Raw genomic sequence first — 21,555 nt, 5'->3', positions numbered from 1 at the left:
TTGTATGCAAGTTCGATTGTTGTACATGTACGAAAGTGACGATTCCGATACTATACCAGTAAATTCAAATTCGGAGTGATGCGATATCCCATTTACGCATTGTATTTGCACAATACAGGTGGCATAAGCCTCACCATATTGCAGGACTACGTCACTTGACCTAACAAACGCGCGCGCGTGCACGCCGCTGTGCAACCCTCTTGCTCAGTACCTCACTCCTCATCCAGGGTGTTACGTGTGTGTATGATGACTGGCATTCGCATCCAACCCGCGGGTTGAATGATATCTCCTGGAAGGAACAACATTTTGGATCCCATGGGATTGCTGACCGCCGCAGTCTGTCTGTTGGCAGCCGTGGGAGGTCAGTCAGTGATTTCGCTATTCTTGCTTTTGTCGGACACACAATGCGGATAACTGTCTGAATCGAGGCTACGTCTTTCCCAAACGACTGCCTTAAATCTGTTAGGTAATCAACAAATTAAGCGTCACTGCAAGTCCGAAGCATTTAGAGATCGAATCACATTTTGCTCAATGGAAACAGATCAAATTTGTAGTTTAGCATGAAGAGAGAACAGGCGACCCACGTGCGTGCTACTGTAAATTCGTCCTGGTATGTGCATCTTTTTTCTTAGGTGTTTTCAAGTCCCCTTGCAGTATTCGATATATTTGATGTCCATGCAGTGGCGGTCCTACCTCGAATCGCACCTTGTGCAGAACACCCACGTCTTGATCCCGCGCTTGCACACGCACGCACACAGTTGACTTTATGTCGTAACTATACTAAAAAATGGCCAAGAAAAAATGGAACGAATAAAACAGAACTTAAAAAAAACATATTGCATGAACAAATGAAGAAAAAAACGACAACCATGCATATATATTCCTGAGGAAATTGGTTGGTTGAAAGTTTTCAGCCGCCGGATTATATCCCAGCAGGCTGCTGCTGGTGAAAAAATGTGGAATGATATTGAAAGATGGTTCTGATACTGAATGACCAGAATCAACTGTTGGCCTGGTACAGTATGTAAAAATAGAAGGAATTTCTCTCTGCAAGTTTGAGCCACACTCATGTGACAGTAACAAGCCTGCAACAAGATGTGGAGTGATGGTGGTGAAAAATGTCTAACATAATGGTAAAAATTTTGCATTCAATTTAGTGTGATTTTTAAAAAAATATTATTTTGTGGCACATTTCTGCCGTCAAATACCATGGCAAAAAGATGCCACTAAATCCACATACTAGTACGCTCTTTGTCATCAATAGAAGATATGTTAATCAGATAAATGCCAGTGCTCATTTTTTTAAGATCAAGTTTGAGGTCCATATACTTGCTTTTTGTCCTTACTTGTAGGACATTTCTTTTCATACTAGTTGGACAACTACTTGCTAGTATAGCAAAACTGTGCACCATTTGACAACTGTGTCAAATAATTCTATCAGTAGTTGCCATATTAAAGTTGAAAGTTGGCCTTCTATATTGTGCATAAATGTCATACAACAGTGCAAGCCCCTAGAAAAACTTGTGCGATTGCCGTTCAACTAGTTGTTCTACTAGTGCACTGAATTGTCTTACTAGCAAGGACACGAACGTTAACCTGGATATAGAGGATTTTGGAATGTGCTCAAACAGCTTCCCTTAATGGGACTAATCCTGCTGCTCCGAGCACAAGCTGGTACCAACAGTGTAACATTGGGGCCAGTTGTTGACAACTGTTAGCAGTTTTATGCCGTTGTTCCAGTGTGTCACAAATTAGCAATCGTCAGTTTGAATGACAGGTGAGGTGTACCCTGCCTCTTGTCCAATGTCATCCGGTTTAGGCTCAGTCATTCAATTGAAGTTCATGTTATGTCATTTTTGTTATATTTTATTTGTCTGTCAGACTTGCTGTTCCTTGCACCACTCTCATAGTTTGCCTTAATAGCCTAGTGGACGCAAGTGGCATAGGCAATTTTTATGTTATTTTATTTCATTGTATTGTATGGCATAGGCAATTTTTATTTTATTTCATTTTTTATTTTATTTTATTGTGCCTATTGGCTAATAGGGATTATGCTTTATGAATTTTGCCTGAAAGCAGTGGATGGGTAAATATATGACAGCAAAATAATCTGAGTGTTTCTGTGTATTTATAATCTTAATGCTGTCGGCAACCACTGCATATTAAAATCAATAGTAGTATTTACGGTATTGTATGATCAAACTTTCTTTTGAATATATTGCAAACATGTTTTCCTTTTTTAATCTGTATGTATAAGGGGAAATGCATTATGTCCAACAATCTACAGTATGGGCTGACATTTAGCTAGCAGGGAAGTGCTGCACTGCTTAGGTTACCTTTAATGATATAATGGCAGTAAGGGATTGGAGACAAATTTAGCCCCGGATGGAAACTACCTGCAGGGTTGTGCCCCTGGGAACAGTGTGTGTGCATGCGCGTGTTATTGTGAGTGTGTGAGCCCGGGAGAGACGTAAGCTCCTTTGCACTGGCACTTCACTTCACCAAGGGAACAGTGCTTAGCTGATAACAAGTCCTTCCTCTTTGACAGCATCAAACACTGCTTGTTTTTTTGTTTTTTTTTGCCATTGTGGCAGAAATTGAAAAGATGTTTACTCTAATTCTCCTTTTTTTTGCACCAGTGGGATGTCGGCCAGTAATATCACCCCTCAATGATGCAAAGGTCTGTATTGAGTCTGCGTTTACCTTCTTTTTCTCCTCTTTGTGTACTGGATATTCCAAATTTTCATCCCAAATTATTTTTGTGTTTTTTCTTTTTTTCCTCAAGGTTGAATGTATTATTCAAGAAACGTTGAATGAAGATGGGTCGCAACATGAATGTGGCCCTCAGCTAGCAGGTGATATATAATACATATCCACGTAGCCACATAAGATGCTCCAGTTTGGAGTCCAAAATATTCATGTACTATACCATATGACATTCATATTGCGATGTGATCATTTTATCGTAATCATCAATTGTATATGCTATATCCTTTTGCCTGTAAGCAACATTTGACATCCTAAACAGCCACACGTGTGCATTGCATTAAAGCAGTTGACCCTATAAATGCTATTAAATGACAAATGAGCAGGACATAATTCTTGTGTCACAGATAAAATGTATGCATTTTATTAATAGTTACCCGAGTGTGAAGTTGAATCAACAACTTCTCTTCCGCTTTGCATTTGTTTCCTGATTCACTTGCTGAAAAACTGTAACTATCGACCACTAATGTTAAGTGAAGCTCGTGTTGAACTAAATTATTGCATGACGTTCATAACTTCGACTCGCTTTATTTAGGGACCATCCTACGTTGATCACGCCCTGCATTTGAATTTGAAGTTGCACTGAATTGAATAGCTGGCAACACCCTTGTTTGCTGCTATGCTGTTGTCTGTCTACGATTTTATTATGTGGAGTGTTTAATTTTATGCAGCGGAACTTGATGAAGTGCAAAGACACCAGGGTCTGCTTGGGGAGCTGCAGAGGCTGGCTGATGATGGTACGCCTTTAATTCCTACTCTTTTTCCTTTCTCAGTGAGAAATACAGTGAACCACCGTTTATCATGGGAAATACATTACGTTCACTGTAATTCTATTTCTATAGCTATTGTGTGCAAATTAAAATGAGCAATGTTGTTGCTAACTATTGCAGAGAGAGAGCGGTATGAGTACAATCCAGCTGATGAGGAGGGTGATTTGGAGTCGAAGGATGACGAGAGCGATGCGGGCAAAACAACAATGGAAGGTAACCCCAAGAGGAGGGAGATGGATGAGCCAAAGGTAGACGATACGGGGATCCACGATGAAGAGGAGAGAGCTAAGGAGCTTGAGGAGCTGCTAGCTGAAGAGATCAGCAAGAAGGAAAAGGAGGAGAGAAATGATGAAGAGCTCAAAGAGCTGCTGAGAGAGTTGAAGAAAAAGCGTTACGAGATGAAGGAAAGAGGAAGCCCAAAAAGCCAGTCGTCAGAAAATGGCCAGGCGGAAGACGACACCAAGCAAAAGATGGCCGCAGACAAAGAGGAATTTCAGCAAAAGAGTTTTGACGACCAGAGGAAGGATGAGTTAGAGCTGAGCGCAGAGAAGGAGAAGGTGGAGAAGGAGCTGAAGGAGCTGACGAGCAAGAATAACCCAGACGAGGAGAAGGCGAGGAAGGAGAAGCAGGAGGAGCTGGACGAGCTAGTCAAGAAGATGCAAAGAGTGCAGGACGAGGCGCGAGGGCAAAAGAGCGATGATGACGCGGACCAGAGCAAGCCTGAGGAGGGGGACGGAAAAGAGGGTGACAAGGGTGGAGGTGAGAGTGAAGCAAGGAGGGAAGAGGGAGGGGTGGAGGTGAAGGAGCCGCAGCAGAAGAGAGTGATGGAGAAAGCCAGCGATGAGGCCACTCGCCAGTTTGAGAGGGAGAGGTTGAAGGACCAGGAGGAGGAGGACGACGACGATCCGCGTGGGGAGGATGAGGATGCTGAGGATGATGAGGATGACTACATCAGAGAGGATGAAGATGAGGATGAAGGTGCTTTGGAAGATGATGAAGGAGAGGTACGTCAAAGGAACATGTTGTCATTCAGACATCAAATCTGCTTCATAATCATTTCTATGGTGGTACATGGAGTTACGAATTTTCACTTGGTTGATTATCCGCACCACAGAATAATCACTTTTATCAAAATCATCCTGTTGTCGTTGGGATGACCAGTGGGGTGGCTGGTGAGCAGACAATGGTGGCCACGACTACCCATGGCCACCACATAGCTCCGCCCCTGGTATCTTCTTATCAGTTAATAGTCAAGCACTGTTGGCTATTATCAAAAACAAAATGTATCCGGGTACTCAATGTGAGGACTGAAACCTTACATTGTTTTCTGCATCTCTCCTTTCCATTTGCAGGAGCTGCTGGAGATTGAAGCGCAGTTGCGTGAAGTTGCCGCAGAGCTGAGAGAGCTGCGGAGAGGATAAACACCCACACACACAATAGCTCTTGGTTGCATTCTCATTCAAACATTCAGCTCGCCTGATTCCCATTAACAGCATCTGTGTCCCTTCTTTGGATGCAAAATGATTTTTTTTCTGGGAACTGTTTCATCAGTGTCAATGCAATGCTAATTTTAGTTTAGGAGCTCTCAATCCATGGCTTGCTAGAATAACCTGTAAATGTTTAGTTGACAGGTGGAATCATTCACCAACTGCCACAGAAGCAAGCATTCAGCACTTTCATTTAAATGCCATTTCTTCCTAGAAATGCCTAGAAATTATAGTACTGAGTCATCAAAACAGGCACACAGTGCTACTTGTCTCAAATGTTACGCATATAAGCAATTTGTGTGTATCAGTATCTGTTTTGTGCAATAACCGATACCTATATGTGAAGTGTTATGACTGTTATGTGATATTTCTACCCAAGGGTAAACATTTATTATTCTCAAAAAAAAAAGGATTCTTTCATTAGGCTGGTGTACTGTTAAAATCCGACTGTTTGTGACGAACAACAAAACACAAATGGACCTTGTATGCTGGCTGATACGTATGTCAGGTGTACATTTGGTGCGTAGGTGCACAGTAGATAAGGATTGATGTATTTAAAGCTTACAGGTCTCAACGTGTCACTTGAGGTTCAGACAGCTTTGCACTTTTAACAAGCCAAGGACGAGGCAGAGACGTGGAAGACACTTAAAGCCATTTTATTGTCTTTTGTTAACACTAACGCTGAAAAATAAGCCGTAATAATCGCTCGGTGTTGTTACATCACATTCGCAGTGGTTGCTGTCTTGACTTCTCTGTGCTCGTGTAAATATCATTGCGCCAAGGTCATACAAAGTAAAAGACAAGAGCGCCCCCAAGAGGACACTGCGTCAAATTGCACAAGGTATAGATTTAACAGGGTTACCAAGCGACTCAGTTAACTGCAATAATATTTTACAACGTAGAACTGCGATTGCAATAACGACTACTAAGTAAGCCAATAGAGCAGGTATTTTAATACGTGTTTTAAGTGCACATACAGTACTTGTTTATTAAATTCATTCTCTTTTTTTCTATAGGTGGAGCCAAAAGTTACAATCTGATGTGAACACACACTAATAATTAACACTATCACGATCCATTCCAAAGATTGTTCACTTCACAATTAAAGAATGTTTACTGTACTTTAGAGTTGTTTTTGTACATATGTGTAAGATGTATCAACCAGCAAAGTAAATGAAGGATGTGTCTGGAGGAGAGTCAACCATTAAAATTGGAACAAATATATTACAGGCCAATAGACTGCTGTATTATGTGCCTGCCGTGTCATCTATGCCATTTATTAATCAATAAAAGTATATGAAGCGCATTTGCTGCTCATGTTTTGATTAGAATAACTTAACACAACAATCATTTCTCAGAGGTTTCTTCCCATATTGGAAGTCGCCCCTTTGTGTTTGGTCATCTCAGAAGAGTCTGCAGAAGAAGCTTGTTTGTCCAAAACTGACTCAATGTGGCTGAGCAGAGAAGAGAAAAACTCGGGTACACCGTCATAACCTGACAAAAGACAAGAACTCCTGGACAATCTGCCAGTGGCTGTGTCTTGTGTGCGTGAATGTGCTAGTGTTCACCTGGAAAGATGTTGATATCAATAACTGTGAGAGTGTATGTGTGTATATTAATGATGACATCCACACCAAAGAGGGCCATGCCGAGCTGAATGCGCAGCTCTTTGACCAGGGCAGCAACAGCTTCCTTGCTTGGAGGAGGCAGGCAGGGCATTTGCTCATCCAGCTTGAAGAAAGAAGACATGTTTTGAGACAGATGCTCCTTTTTACAAATACATTGTACAATGTTGACGACCCCCTTATTTAATTGAAGATTGGTTACATAAACAACTGAAGGGTGCTTATAAATCATGGCTTTTCGTTTGAATATATCATACGATACTCACAGCTGTGAGATCCGAGCTTGACTCTGGTTTGGACACTTGCTGGCTGTTAAAGAAGATGGTCTCTCTGTCTGTAGGCAGTGTGCATAGGGAACAAAGTTTAGTTTATCTAGAGAAAGCAGAAAAACACAAAATAGCACAAGCAGACCAGTAAAACAGGGTCTGGTTTAGAGCACAAAAAAATGATGGGTTCAATAGGGCTTGGCACAATGGGGCGTGTCACAATTAGCCCAAAATGACAATTTGAGATCAGGGAACTGCGCATGCGCCGTGACGTGGTCGGACAAATTTTAGAGCTGCACAGGTAATGAACAGCTGGAGCGCAAAGAACCAACTCGCTTTTTTTTTTTTAAATAAAAAATAACATTAACGATGGTTACAACAAAACACTGCTGCTTTGGTGTCTGATATGCTGACCGGGATCATATGAGGGGAGTGTTTTTCATATCTTTTCCAAAGCCGAAGAGGAGCCGAAAGAAATGTCTTCGCTGGTTAGAAGCTTGTAAACAGCAGAAAATGTCAAGAAACACACATATATATGCTCTCTGCATTTTGTCGGTGGAAATGGGCCAATGTTTTAAAGGCTGTACTACAATGAAATTAAACACTTGTCTGTTTCCTTTTTTGAAGAAATTGTACAGTGTTTTCTTTTACGTTTTATTTTACAATGTATCATTGTCTTCCAATGTTTCGCTAATAGATAGAACGGATGGCACGCAAAAGGTAAGCGCCAAATGTAGACACCCCTGATGCAGCAATGAAAAAGAGGAGAGGGTTGACCCCATGCAGCCCCAGCAGCCAAACGACAGCTGACCTTCAAATCAATGCTGACACAACCGCAGAGATGGGCGCTGCAACAGCCCTTCTGTACCTTTCAACAATGTCAGGTTGGTTGACATGTAATCATGCATTCTTACCCAAAAGAATGTGGATAAGTGAAAGTGAAAAACACTTTGCATTTTCTGACTAACCACATGGCCCAGCAGGGAAGTTCTTGAGTGAAGGCCTCTCCACACAGAAGTGTCTTTCTCCGACAACAAACACCTTGTGCAGGACTGCTCCGTGATTGATAAAACTCTGGAGGACACACGGAGGATGGATCTCCACCAGACTTGGCGCACTGAAGATCAGCAACATCTAAGCACCGAAGCAGAATGAGTGAGGAATGCACACAAGTCTACAAATAAAAACAAGTCGAATAATGTGACTGCGCGTACCTCATGGGAAAGAGAACCATGGGCCACTCTGGTTTTACAAACTGGACAATGGTAAACAAAGTGATGGGTGTTGTCAACAAAAAAAGGAAAGACAACCAACAATGTTGCTTGCTGGCGACGTATTTGAAAGCTGTTGGTGTATCGAATATGACAATAACAAGTGACTACTAAAAGGGCTTCTGAGAGTGAGGTGGAAAACCTAGCTGAGAGGGAAGCTCAGGTTCTGAGTCATCACTTTCTGCTGAATGGAAGGCACGTCACTTGCACTGTGGACCTCAAGGTATGGAGGACTGCAAATGTGCCAGTCTGTCAAACAAAACATTGAAAACATGACGTTGATATTACTATTGCAGTAATATTATCACTGAACATGAGACCTCGGAGTGAATTTTGCAGATTGCTCATGATCCGGTAAGAGGCGAAGCGGTCTAGAATTTGGGTCATGGCAGGCAGGGGATCCAGAAGAACTGTCCTGCTGTGACCTGACACATAAGCCTGCAACATGACGCAACGATATATTTCACTTGCAGACACAGGTATTTTAAGTTTTTTTTTTTTTTTTTCACTTGTGCAAAGCGCCCAGTATTATTCTGCCACCTGCTAGTTGGGTAACAAGTGTATGGTAATGCTGAACAATTGATGAGGCTGTATTGCACAATGCAGCTTGCTTAACATTTAAAACAACCATTTGATTTGACTTGGTTCTTTTTAGCTCCACCTGGAAATTAACCAGGAGCTGCTTTGCTTGGCTGTCATGCTCCGCCTCCACGATGACATCGGACAGCTTGTGAACTATGACATCGAAGGGTCCCTGGGGCCCCAGTGGCTGAGAAAGATCAATCTGAAGAAGAAAAAGAAAACATTTGATTCTGTATTTCTCATGAATCTGTCTTCTTTCCATCTTATGAAAGAATGCATTGGTTTAATTGCACACAAAAATATGTAAGTAAAATCCCCAATAATATATATACTCGTAATACTGGCTAATAGTTTTGTACCACAATTATATATTTTTTAATGATATCTACTCAAGCAAACTGCACAGAAAGCTAATAAGGGGTGGCTACAGGTGGCTGAGACATGGATTACAAAAGTTGCAGTCATCTGTATATGACGCCTATGACCATGAGTGCAGGCTGAAATTAACTACAGTTAACATTAACACAGCGCATTGCAAGCTGGTGTGCATATACTTTGGAAAACACGCACAATAAGTATAAGACAAGTCCAGCTTTTATCACAAATTATTAAGGTGAGAAATTACTAGGTGGTGCCCATCCTTCTATTAACATAAGACAAACAATTACCTCCACCACCTCTACTCCATGGTCCCTGGATGAACAAAAAAAAAAGAATTATTATATTCTATTTCATTGTTATAGTACATGCTAAAGAACCTTCGGCAGTCATCAAAATGGAAAATATATGTACGTATATATTAATTACATTCATATTTGCTCAGTCTCTGTTGTTGGGGCTCTGAGGGATCCAACTTTGTGACCCTAATTTGCATCCAATTTGGAATAACAAGTCAGATAACTTACGCACAGAGCTCTGCAAAGGCGTCCAGATTCATCCTCCGGCGTTTCTTGTCACTAAGGCAGAAACCCACTCTGCGGCGTGACATTGAGCCTATTGCTTCTCCTTTGACCCACTGGCAGCAGAGCTAGACAGATAGGGTGGAATACTCACGCTCTTTGTCCACCGCACCGCCCCCCAGCACCCACTCTGCATCTCAAAAGTTCCTCATCTTCACCGTATGCCCCCCTAAATATCTGGATATGACAAAGTGGCTTTACCTAGGTTGGCCATGATCAGCATAGTGAAATTGTGGTTCTCACCTGTGTTTCACAATTATTAGGTTCAGATTCAAATTTGATATGACTGTGGAGTTTGCATCTGCATCTTCTCCTCGTGCTTGCGTGGGGTTTCTCCTCCCATATTCCCAAAACATTCATATTAGAAAGACACTAACTTGTCCGAGGTGTGAATGTTAGTTTGCCCATATGCTCCCTGTGATATATCTCGTCTCCTGCCCAAAGTCACCCGGGATAGACTTTCGCTCACCATGACATTAATTACATACTATAAATATTCTGTAGGTGCCTCAAACGCCCAGTAGATGGCGTCATGTGACTACCTGAGTCCATTTCATCCCAATCGCAGTAGCTCTGACATGAGATCATGAATAAATTATACAATTTCACATCTTTTATTTGAAAGTAAATATTTATTAAGGCAGATCTATTTATATATTGCATTTCATACACAAGGTAACTCAATGTGATTCACAGGAATTAAAAATGATATACAATAGCATTTCCAAACAAAAGAGTTAAAGACATTTCTAAGCAAAGTAAAGAAATGTAGCTTGCTAAAAGAACATACAATGCAAGAACGTGATTTGGGAGTAGATAATTTAAAAAATGCTTTGAAAGACCTTAATTACAGGTATGGAAAAAGAGAATACAGTTATTAAACTGGATTTAAAATCATTTACACTTCTGTTGGAAAGTCTATTTGTGTGCAGCGAAACTGTTAAAAGGTGCTTCACCATGTTTGTTTTGAGCTCTACTGGGTTTATCTTCCAACAGCATTTCTGCAATGTAATCAGGACCTTAATTATAGACCTCAAGTTATAGACCAGTAGCAGATTTTTTAAAATTTATTCCATAGCTGACTGTGGAAGTCAGTTGAAATGCTTTACAAATTGTTCATCAATCAATGACAGCAAATAATAGTGACAGGCAGAACAATTAATCCCCAGAGACAATTCCAGCTAGCTATGACGACTGCGGCGGTGTCCGTGCGGATGGGTGTTACACCAAATCTGACCTGATGCGTGTGTGCTTGCGTGCGTGCGTTTAACAGTGACGCGTCAGGATTCGGTTTTACGGATCACTGTCCTTCTCAATTAATGTGGACCACCAACATGGTGTTTATTACTATCCACAGACCAACAGAATCCGATCCAACCATTTCAGTAAATAGATTTCAACCAATGACAGACTGCACCAAATGAGGTCTTCTTTTATTCTTTATTCATAAAAGTAATTATTTCATGTAGGTAAAAAAAAAAAAAATATATATATATATATTTATATATATATACGTGTGTATATAACAAAAACAAAAATATATATATATGGTAATTTAAATGAACTCCATCACATGAACAGCCAAAGGCACTTTATCTAGTATTCTCGTTGCCTACTTTAGGTTTGCAAAGAAGGATGTTGGCTCCTCTCCTCAGACACAATCGGGATTTAGATTGAGAGTTCCGTAACAGTACAACACCGAGATCAGGAGCCCAGCCAGTCTCCTTAAAGCTACTATAGTGCAAGATGCTCTAAGTTACGTGACTCGACCAGATAACGTAATGCTCTACTGAATCCACTTTATGCTTACAGGGTGTAGGGATACTGCACGAGGTGCATTTTGTAGTGTGTGTATAAGATGCAAACCAATTCTTCTCCATCTCCATCTTCTTTTGAAACCAATTGTAGTTTATACAATATTTGAATGGTGGTGTCACGACTTTTCCCCGGTCATTTCATTGTGTGTACATTTTGTCATAGTTTGTGTTAGCGTCTCTGTGTACTCGCGCCTCCCCTCCTATGTGATCGCACTCACCTGCCTCTCATTACCTGTCGTGTATTTAAGTCCAGTCTGCCCGCCCCTCGCGCCCTGTCAGATTGTTCTTGTCTCTCGTCCCACGTCTTGGTCTGTCAGTTCTATTTCTCTTAGCCAGTCTGTCAGTCAGTCCCGTTGTTGTGTTGTTAGGTCATGTCAGTTTGTCTGTTGTCTGTTCCCCCTCATCTTCCCCTCTAACTACCTTTTCCCTCACTAAACCCTGATCCAAGCTGCGTTTGGTCGCCCTGCTCCATTCCAATCAGGTGGGAGTAGACTGAGATGATTTGTGTACTGTTTGCAGGCTTCCAGTTGTCATCTTGCTCTGCATGGATAACCTGTGGCAGGAAAAAACATTTGCTTTTGAGTACATTTCATAAGTGGATAGAAGGCAATTTTCCCAAATAGTTTAGGGCAGTTTCCTGTTGTACCATGCGAAGCAATAGCCATATTTGAAAAACATTCGCCTGATTCTTTTGGCCCAAGCTCATTTAAGAACTGACCCAAAATAAAAAATGAATTCTCTCATGTTCACATTGGGTACAATGAATCTTTTTTCATTGGTTGAACAAACTTTAGAATGCATTGTTTCCTGTGATTAATTGTGCTATCAATTAAGACTTTTTACTTTTCAGTCGACTTATAGAGTCCTTTTTCAGCAGCCGTATCTCATTCTGACAGATGGAGTTTTTCCATGCCCACTATGTCCAACATCTCAACCCTCTAGCAACCCTTCCACTTCTGTTAGCTTGTCACTCCAAACTTGTCCACGTTTCTGCAACATTTTCCTTCCTCACACCATTCTGTGCTTCTTTCCCCCGGTATGAAAAGTTGACCCTGTGGCTGGCATTGCCTAGTACTGGGACTCCCGGCCAAGCTGAATAGGACCAGAGCGTCGGGCACTCATGTTGTGTGTGCTTGTGCCTGTGTGTGCCTGTTGGGTCACGGCGTGGGGATTAGGTGTGTGTGAGTGATTGAGGGTGACAGCGGCCCTAGCATTAGGGGGCCCTGTGGCAGATTTTGAAGTCCTGTTTTAGACACACTAAGCTGGATTTACCCGCAGCAGTGTGTCACCAGTGATGCAGTTTGCTGGGACCTCCGACAGAACACACATGCACAACAGTGCACACACGTAGCCTCTTGCCACCTGTGACTTCAGTTATTTCTGTGTCTCAAATACTTTTATCCCTCTGTTTTATTTTTCCATCCTCCAATTGTGTCCTTAAATTTGTCATATTCACATTTAATACACGGACAGAACTTACTTTGGCCACTGCAGCCAAGCCTACCCTGCACAAACAAACAGGAAATGTACTCTTAACTTTGTTCATTTTCCTATGCCAACAACATATAGTGACAGGCAGGACATTTAAATGTTCCTCCACTAGATGGCAGAAGGTACATATCGCCTTTCTATGACATTTGTTTGGTGGTGTACTTGGTTGGTGTAATAATGTAAAATGTAAAATAGATGCCTAAATTCAGTTTGAGTTGGGCTATTTTTTTTGACCCAGCAGTTAACAATGCACATGATAATTTGGTCACCAATGAAAGTAGTGCCAAATTCACAATCATGCTAAACTAGACTTAGCATGGTTGTGAATTTGGCAGACCAGGCTGCACATAGCCAGGCCTTCCAGCAAACAGAGGGCGTTTTCCATTACACTCCCCTGGCACACCTGTCAATTGGTGAGAAAAAGTAGACTAAAATTTAGACTACCTAAAAGCAGGTCTAAATAGTAGTGTAGGCAGTGCAACGCGATTTTGGTGTATTTGATCGAGAGCCAGGGAGAGAGATTTTGGTGCTCTGGGGATGTGTGCGATGGATATGTTGCAACCTAGAAGTTTTGAAGGAATAATTTTTTATTATCTGTGAAAAGATATGATTTCTTACTTTTTGATACTATATATTTTATTTTTATGCAGTTCCTCTGTCTGTTAATTGAATGATCGATAATCATTATCATCTAAAAATATTTTAGGAGCACCCATCCTGACCCACCCAGCACAACTATTGGGGGGTGGGAGTGGAGGGCTTTGATACACGGATGCATGGTAGTGGGTATAAAATGGTCTCCAATTGCCCACGTCACATGCACAGCAGACATCTGCGTCATCTGCAAAAAGAGATCTTGCAGTTTTCCTCTATAAACGTATTTGCGGCTCAGAGATTCAGATGATTTGGACAATTCTAAAACATCCTCTATAAACGTAATTGAGGCTCCGCGATTCAGATGATTTGGACAAAAAATGTCTCTAAACAATTAATGGATGATCAAAACAGTTGTCAGTTAAGCAATTAATTTTGACAGCTCGACTTTGGACCCAGCACTTTTAAGACTGTTTGCCTTTTTCTAACATGATTTGTTATGTTAGGGATGATTCATTTAAAAATATTTTGCATGCAAAAAACTGCTCTAAACACATACTAATTCTCCATTTTGTTTCCTCATGTATACCTTTGTGTGTGTGTGTGGCATATTCAGCCGCATGTGTGAGTGTTTGCGCCCAGATCTCTCTTACAGCCCGTCCATTGTCAAGCGATTGTGAGTGTTGAGCAAGACCCCGACCCACCGGCGGGTACTAATCAGACGCATTCCTTGGGATTAAACGGCCAATTAACAATAAGAGAGCCATTGTTGCCTTGTCTCCGTTTGCGTCATAGTTAAAGGGTTTTGGAAGTATGGCCTACGTGTTGCAGTGAGTGTAGCTTTGACTCTTTGTGTACATGTGAGGACTCTTTGGTGTGCAAGGTATTGTTCATCAAATACTACAATTATATGAACTGTCTCATGTGGGTCTAACATGGAAACAAATCAGGGAGTGTGTGTGTCACAGTGTTCTTAACAATGCATGCTAATCTTGCGGGCACCAGTGGCAAGTTCACCGGCCCTTTTATACATGTGCATAGTCATGCAAATAAAAGGATGAACATTGTTCATACTGTATTGTGTTTGCATGTGTGTGTGTGCGGGCATGCGTGTACAGAGCTGGGTTCTACGCATCAGTGTGGCACGTGTCGGAGTGAGGCTGGGGATTAGTGAAGCTCAAGCCCTGTTGCTCCACTTCCATGATTACTACTGCTGTCTACTGCCATATGGGATGATGGGGGTGCAGGTGGAGGTGCATGTGAATGCTACAGGGCACCATGCTACACCCACTTCACCTCAATACACCCAGATTTACATGCATGTATTATAGTGTAGTCACAGCAGCAAATAAATATAGCTATAATTCTGTACATGCTAACCTACTTCTGTCTTTGTGACATTGTAGAACATAATTTATGTTTGGCTACAGACGATTTGCTTACTCAAAAAGACAACAATAGATACTGTGTTCTTCACAAGCAATATAGTAAATGTAATGATGGAATGTACATCTAAAATAAATAAAGTAAATAAAGTAAATGAAGTAAATAAAATAAATAAAATAACTAAAATAACTAAAATAACTAAAATAAATAAAATAAATAAAATAAATAAAATAAATAAAATAAAATAATGCAGTTAATCTCAATAATATCAAGCCCATGATAGTTCATACTGTTGAATAAATAGCTCTCTGACTGTTTCAATAAAAACACATAGCACTATCACAACAATTGATAGCAGTAATATATAGGAAACAAGAAGTAGGGCTCAAATAAGTTCCTGTACTCCTGTTGAACATGTAGACGGCATTGAACTAAAATAATCAATTAATCAATCACCATCAAAAGGCATAGAGGATTTTTGACTGGATAATTATGAACATAATTTTTAACATTGTCCTTTGTTGTATTTATTTTGGTCAGGATAATTGGTAGTCCTTGAATTAGATGTAATTAAGTGAATGTGTATCTAATCTGCAGGCAGTTATTCCATCCATCCATCCATCCATCCATCCATCCATCCATCCATCCATCCATCCATCCATCCATCCATCCATCCATCCATCCATCCATCCATCCATCCATCCATCCATCCATCCATCCATCCATCCATCCATCCATCCATCCATCCATCCATCCATCCATCCATCCAAACATCCATCCATCCAAACATCCATCCAAACATCCATCCATCCATCCAAACATCCATCCATCCATCCATCCATCCATCCATCCATCCATCCATCCATCCATCCATCCATCCATCCATCCATCCATCCATCCATCCATCCATCCATCCATCCATCCATCCATCCATCCATCCATCCATCCATCCATCCATCCATCCATCCATCCATCCATCCATCCATCCATCCATCCATCCATCCATCCATCCATCCATCCATCCATCCATCCATCCATCCATCCAAACATCCATCCATCCAAACATCCATCCAAACATCCATCCATCCATCCAAACATCCATCCATCCATCCATCCATCCATCCATCCATCCATCCATCCATCCATCCATCCATCCATCCATCCATCCATCCATCCATCCATCCATCCATCCATCCATCCATCCATCCATCCAAACATCCATCCATCCAAACATCCATCCATCCAAACATCCATCCATCCAAACATACGTAAAAGACATGGTCAATTACTCATCGTAAGTGTATGAGTATGAGGACATGAACAGGTGTCGCTTGCTAAACTGCAGACTCTAGCCAAGAGGGGGTAAATGGTGTTCTCGCTCTCTCACACACACATACACACACACACAGACACACAAGCACACACACACACAGACTGCCCCCCACCTGCTGCTGTCTGCAGTGGATTAGAGGTCTGTCTAACCCCCAGTGGGCAGCAGGACACGCACTTGCACGCCACGGGGGGCTGCTGTCTGTGAAATTGATCAAAACGCTACGTTCACAATAATGTGAATGTCACAAGCATGTTAGACAGGCCAGTGTGTCTGTTTGTGCGTCTGAATCTTCTGATGAATATTCATCCATCCATTTTCCAAACCACTTTATCTACACGTCTTCAGCAATAGGCGGGGTACACCCTGAACTTATCGGCAGTGAACTGCAGCGCACACAGAAAAACAATCATTCACACTCCCATCCACACTTATGCACAATTTGGTCAATTAGCCTACCATGCATGTTCTCATGTGGGAAGAAACCAGAGTACCTGAAGAAAACCTATGCAGGCACGGGGAGAACATACAAACTCCACACAGGAAGGCCTGAGCCAGAAGGGAACCCTGCAGCTCTTAACTGTGAAGTGGATGTGCTAACCAGTGCATCACCCTGAGTGCAGAAGTGATTTGGTCCTTCGTTTATGCTTTGCCCACTAATTCTATATGTGCTCACGCCGGCCTATTAACTGTAAATTCAAGCAGGCTCCTATAGAATTTAAAACAGGCACACACTCAAAACGCAGGCTCACCTCTTACAATTATTATGATCTGAAATCTGCATGTATTCTGGAGTTTGTTGACATTTCTGAGGAGCAAGTGAGAAATGATAGCCTTTGCACCCCACATGATTCCTTCTGAGGCAGACTGAGATGTTTGGAGGAGCAAACTCTATTCCAGTAGAAAATTGGCGACAAGTTAGAAAAGTCAACGGGGTGACGGCGGTGCTACACGGTACTATCAAGCACAGCCGAATATACGTGTGCTCTTCCACCGCAACTCCTTGTCTAATACGTTGCAATTCCGGTCTGAAATGGACCGCTCCGTACCGGAGTTTTTTTTTTTGTCCCGACAGCATTTATTTTGGTTATATAAAAAAATATATATAGAAAAAAACATAAATATATATATAGATTTTTTTTATAATCAAGCACGGGGGAGAACAAACTCCACACAGGCGGGAGCCAAGATTCATACACAGGATTTTAAAACTTGAGACAAATGTGCTGTATGCAATGCGATAGGAGAACATTTGATCCAGCCAGTTGGATCTTTGCTTCATTGTAATGACAATTTTATCTTCACTGACGTTGACATAACACACTCCACTTCACACAACTCAAACACTCAGAAGCAGTAGACAAAAGATAGAAAACAGGAGTGTTCCATTGTAGAACATAACAAAAGCATCCTTCCCACATTATGGAAAACTCCACTGATGCCCCTCCCATAAGCCCCCTTCCTCATCCCTCTCTCTTAGTTCAGCCATGTTTGACTATCTTGCTCTTCTTACTTGCACACCTCCTTCCCACTACATCTATTCTTTACCCCACTTTCTCATTTCCAACTTCCACCAGTCCTTATATACACAATGCATGCATGCATGTGCTAGCCAGTGGCACACACACACCAGAGGCTCACCCTGCCTTGGCCCTCCCCTCTCAACACACACTACCATCGCAGTTACCTTGTCAAAAGTGATCGATCCGGCCCAAAAAGTGCACGTCCCGCTCTGTATGCCTGCATGTGCAGCCAGTGCTCCATTCTCTCCATCCACCCTTCCTCTGTCAATCTGGCCACAAACCCCTCTTTCCTCCCTTTATCCCGAGGTAAGATACTTACTTTTCAGATAAAGCATATTATGATAAATCGGCTGAACTCTGTGCATGCGTGTGTGTTTATGTGTGGGTGTGTGACTGTCTCACACACACACACACACTATAATCACACAGTGGCGACACAAACATACAAATATGCCGTGGACAGTGTGTGTATCGAACATCATGATGTCAGAGGTAACAGCTGGGAAAGTGTGGGAAAGGTTGGTGTGAGCCTGATTTGGTCTTTTAGGATTGTGATGCTATTTGATTTAACTGACTCAAATGAAATCCTTGTAAATGAAGATATAAACTTCCATAACACGTTAAATTCTGTCATCAGGTAAAAAGGCAAGTAAATGTATTGTAAGAATGTTTTTCTTTTGGTTCAATTTTAAAACTTTTTTTTGTTTGATGTTCAACTTGCATTCTAAATGACAACTCTCTTTCTCTTTCTCTCTCTCTCTGTCTCTCTTCAATTTACTGAGAAAGACCCATCTGCTAATGAAATTGCATGAGAGAAATAGTAGAACATATGGGCAAATGTTCGACAAAGTGGAAGGGACGATGAGGTCAACCAGGGAATAAAAGAGTTTGGAGAAAATGAAAAATAAATGAAAATACAATGGCCTACATGGTTACCTCTGGGACGTGTATGCGTGCCTATTGGAAAATGGGATGTTTATGAAATACTGTGTGCACGCGTGTGTGTGTGTGTGTGTGTGTGTGTGTGAGTACAGATTAGATGTACTAAGCCTCTTACGTGCATGGTGTCTGTCCTTAATTTGTTTGGGCTCCGGGTCCTAGTGCGTCCAAACTACTCCCAAAGTCAGACACTGGGCAGTGTAATTTGCTACACAAACAAATTCACCCTGTCAAAATAACTTAAATTCATAAACAAGTTTAAAAGTTTTAATTTAGACAAAGTGGGAGAGCGAAAGACAATAGAGTATGAAGGTGTTTTTATAATGCCTTAAATAATGCAACTATTCTAATATTAATTTGATTTGAATGCAGGTATGAACCTTCCGAGAAATTGCTGATTCCTACTTTTGTAACAACAACAACAAGAACAACAACAACAACAACAACAACTACACTAACAACAAGAACAACAACAACATCATATAATGATTATTATCATTATTTTTTATCTGTGTACACACGTTGACAGAAAAACAGACAGAAAGTGAAGGCATGCAATGTTTTGGTAAAAATTGATCGAATTTAGCTGTTCACTGCAAAAGCGCGTGCACACTCCAGTTGCGCGCGCACGGAAGCACCGGCCTCGCAGGCCCCATTTCTATTTTTATTAAATCCATTTGATTCATTCTACGAATCGACCTGTTAGTTCATTCAACAATAACAATACAACAACGGCGGTAGCAGCAGGTAGAGTACTAAATAGCACCCACGCGCACGCGCAGCCACCCCCCCCCCCCCCCCACACACACACACACACGCACAGTCACGCAGTCACAGGCCTGTACGAATTACGAAACACTCACCTCATTGAGTAGATGAAGACATTTCACTTCAGATTTTGAACCATTGAAACACGCTGGTGAAATTCTGCCTGTGGCTCTGTGTGTGTCTTTATATCTCCGCTTTGGCTTTACAGAGCTAGATAAACCCCTTATACACTTTGGGCCGCAGCTACATTGTGCGCTTGTCTTTCATGTCTATGTGTGTGTGTGTGTGACTGTGGATTTTAAACTATAAGAAAGCCGATTCAATTAACAAGCAATGAGAATCGGCTTTGGACTTCGTGAAATTGTCTCGGCGCATTCGGAACCTGAGAGAACGTATAGTGACAAACGGAAACCTAAAGAAGAAAAAAAAGTGTAAACATTGACAATATACAAAAAAGATTTGAGTTGATAAAACGCCACCACTTGTAGTTTTGCAACGAATTTCACGAATAATTCTACCAATCGTTTCTTGTTTTCTTGATTAAGTTCCAGCTGTTTTTCTCTGCATCTGCGCACAATCTCTGTTTATGAAACAAATAACGGACCAAACAAATTGTGTTACATGCTGGAGCCGTCGTTTGTAATTGTAATATAGTGGTAGAACCTCTACGGTGAAATGTTTCACTTAACTTTATTGCGTGAGCGCGTTGTGGTTCCGGTGACTTTATTTGCGCCCGTTAAATTACAATTGTTATTATTATTATTATTATTATTATTATTATTATTATTATTATTATTATTATTATTATTATTATTATTATTATTATTATTATTATTATTATTGTGTGTCACGGGCTGGTGGTACCCTGCATGTTGGGATTTAAAACGGATTTAATTGCAAAACAAGCGCTCTTTCGTGCTGCCTTTAATCCGACCATTGCTCTCTTCCACACTCAGTCAGTCATTTCCATATACAATTACGAATACATGGTCGTTAAAGTCTATACAGCACAATATATTTATCTTTTTTCTATGCATAATCTTCCATCATTTTTGTCTGTGATTTCCCCATGAACCAATCCCGATTTGCGACCAAAAATGATGAAATGAAAATGAAAAACAATGATTACACAACAACCACTTTATATGCGGCGGCAAACTTGTTAAAGTTTGAAGAATTAATTGGTTAGTTTGTTAACCGTTTGTATCGATTGATGTGAATCAGTGGACAACATCAGCAAACGCCGTCTCAAATATATTTGAATTTGTTCAGAAACAATATGCCTGTATGCTATTTATAATATGTATTCAATCGAATTAAAAAGTCATTATTAATCTTTTTTTCTAAACAGTTTGTTCATTCTTAATAAGGGCAAGAGTGTGAAAATAATAATACAAATATAGGAAGGAAAATTAAAGGTGGACGTGCGAGACAGAGAGAGAGAGAGAGAGACAGAGAGAGAGAGAGAGAGAGAGAGAGAAAGAGAGAGAGAGAGAGAGAGAGGGAGAGAGAGAGGCAAGAGGGAGGGCTGTCTACTTAGGCAAGTTCTAATTAGCCAACCACTTCTTCTCTCGCCTCACTTTGTCCACTCTGCTGCCAAACGCATCTTCTCCAGCCGCCAGCTGAAGCGAGCTAGGGACCACCCGGACCCTACTCAATTGGTCATCATTCATTTGGAACTTCATTTTCGGCAAAAATCGAGCTGGAGACGTGCGCACTGCTGTTACGCATGACGGGGACTGCATAAAAAGACATCTTAGGGTCGTATACAATTACTCTGTAGCGTTCTGTTATAGCGTGTGGCTCGCTTTTGGGTTTTGTTTTGCACCTAAAATATTCAAACGGGTTATACGCGCACGGATCTTAGCTGCTAAATTTGCAGGTGTCACGCAACAGGTGTATTGCACACTCCTGCATTGTGAGCATCCCGTTAAAGGACACCGTAAAATAGACTGGAAATTCGTGGAAGAGAATCAGGAGA

The 21,555-nt window shown here is 41.3% G+C and overlaps 2 protein-coding genes across 2 annotated transcripts; one reads left to right on the top strand and one right to left on the bottom strand.

Moving 5' to 3' along the window:
- The first annotated feature begins 235 nt into the window (after positions 1 to 235).
- LOC133156217 (uncharacterized protein DDB_G0283697) lies at positions 236 to 6,307 on the top strand. The gene is made up of 6 exons (XM_061282042.1): positions 236 to 361; positions 2,640 to 2,680; positions 2,786 to 2,855; positions 3,438 to 3,503; positions 3,657 to 4,540; positions 4,889 to 6,307. The coding sequence occupies exons 1-6, from the start codon at positions 280 to 282 to the stop codon at positions 4,955 to 4,957; spliced, it is 1,212 nt and encodes a 403-aa protein (XP_061138026.1). The 5' UTR covers positions 236 to 279; the 3' UTR covers positions 4,958 to 6,307.
- Positions 6,308 to 6,319: 12 nt separating this feature from the next.
- Positions 6,320 to 9,755, bottom strand: LOC133156218 (inositol-tetrakisphosphate 1-kinase-like). The gene is made up of 10 exons (XM_061282044.1): positions 9,673 to 9,755; positions 9,436 to 9,460; positions 8,847 to 8,969; positions 8,506 to 8,623; positions 8,333 to 8,434; positions 8,129 to 8,169; positions 7,883 to 8,048; positions 6,915 to 6,982; positions 6,592 to 6,754; positions 6,320 to 6,517 (listed from the first exon to the last, which is right to left on the bottom strand). The coding sequence occupies exons 1-10, from the start codon at positions 9,753 to 9,755 to the stop codon at positions 6,378 to 6,380; spliced, it is 1,029 nt and encodes a 342-aa protein (XP_061138028.1). The 3' UTR covers positions 6,320 to 6,377.
- Positions 9,756 to 21,555: the final 11,800 nt, after the last annotated feature.

This window comes from Syngnathus typhle, linkage group LG6 (assembly GCF_033458585.1).
Source record: "Syngnathus typhle isolate RoL2023-S1 ecotype Sweden linkage group LG6, RoL_Styp_1.0, whole genome shotgun sequence".
NCBI classification, from domain to species: domain Eukaryota; kingdom Metazoa; phylum Chordata; class Actinopteri; order Syngnathiformes; family Syngnathidae; genus Syngnathus; species Syngnathus typhle.
This window is presented reverse-complemented; position numbering and strand designations above follow the sequence as displayed.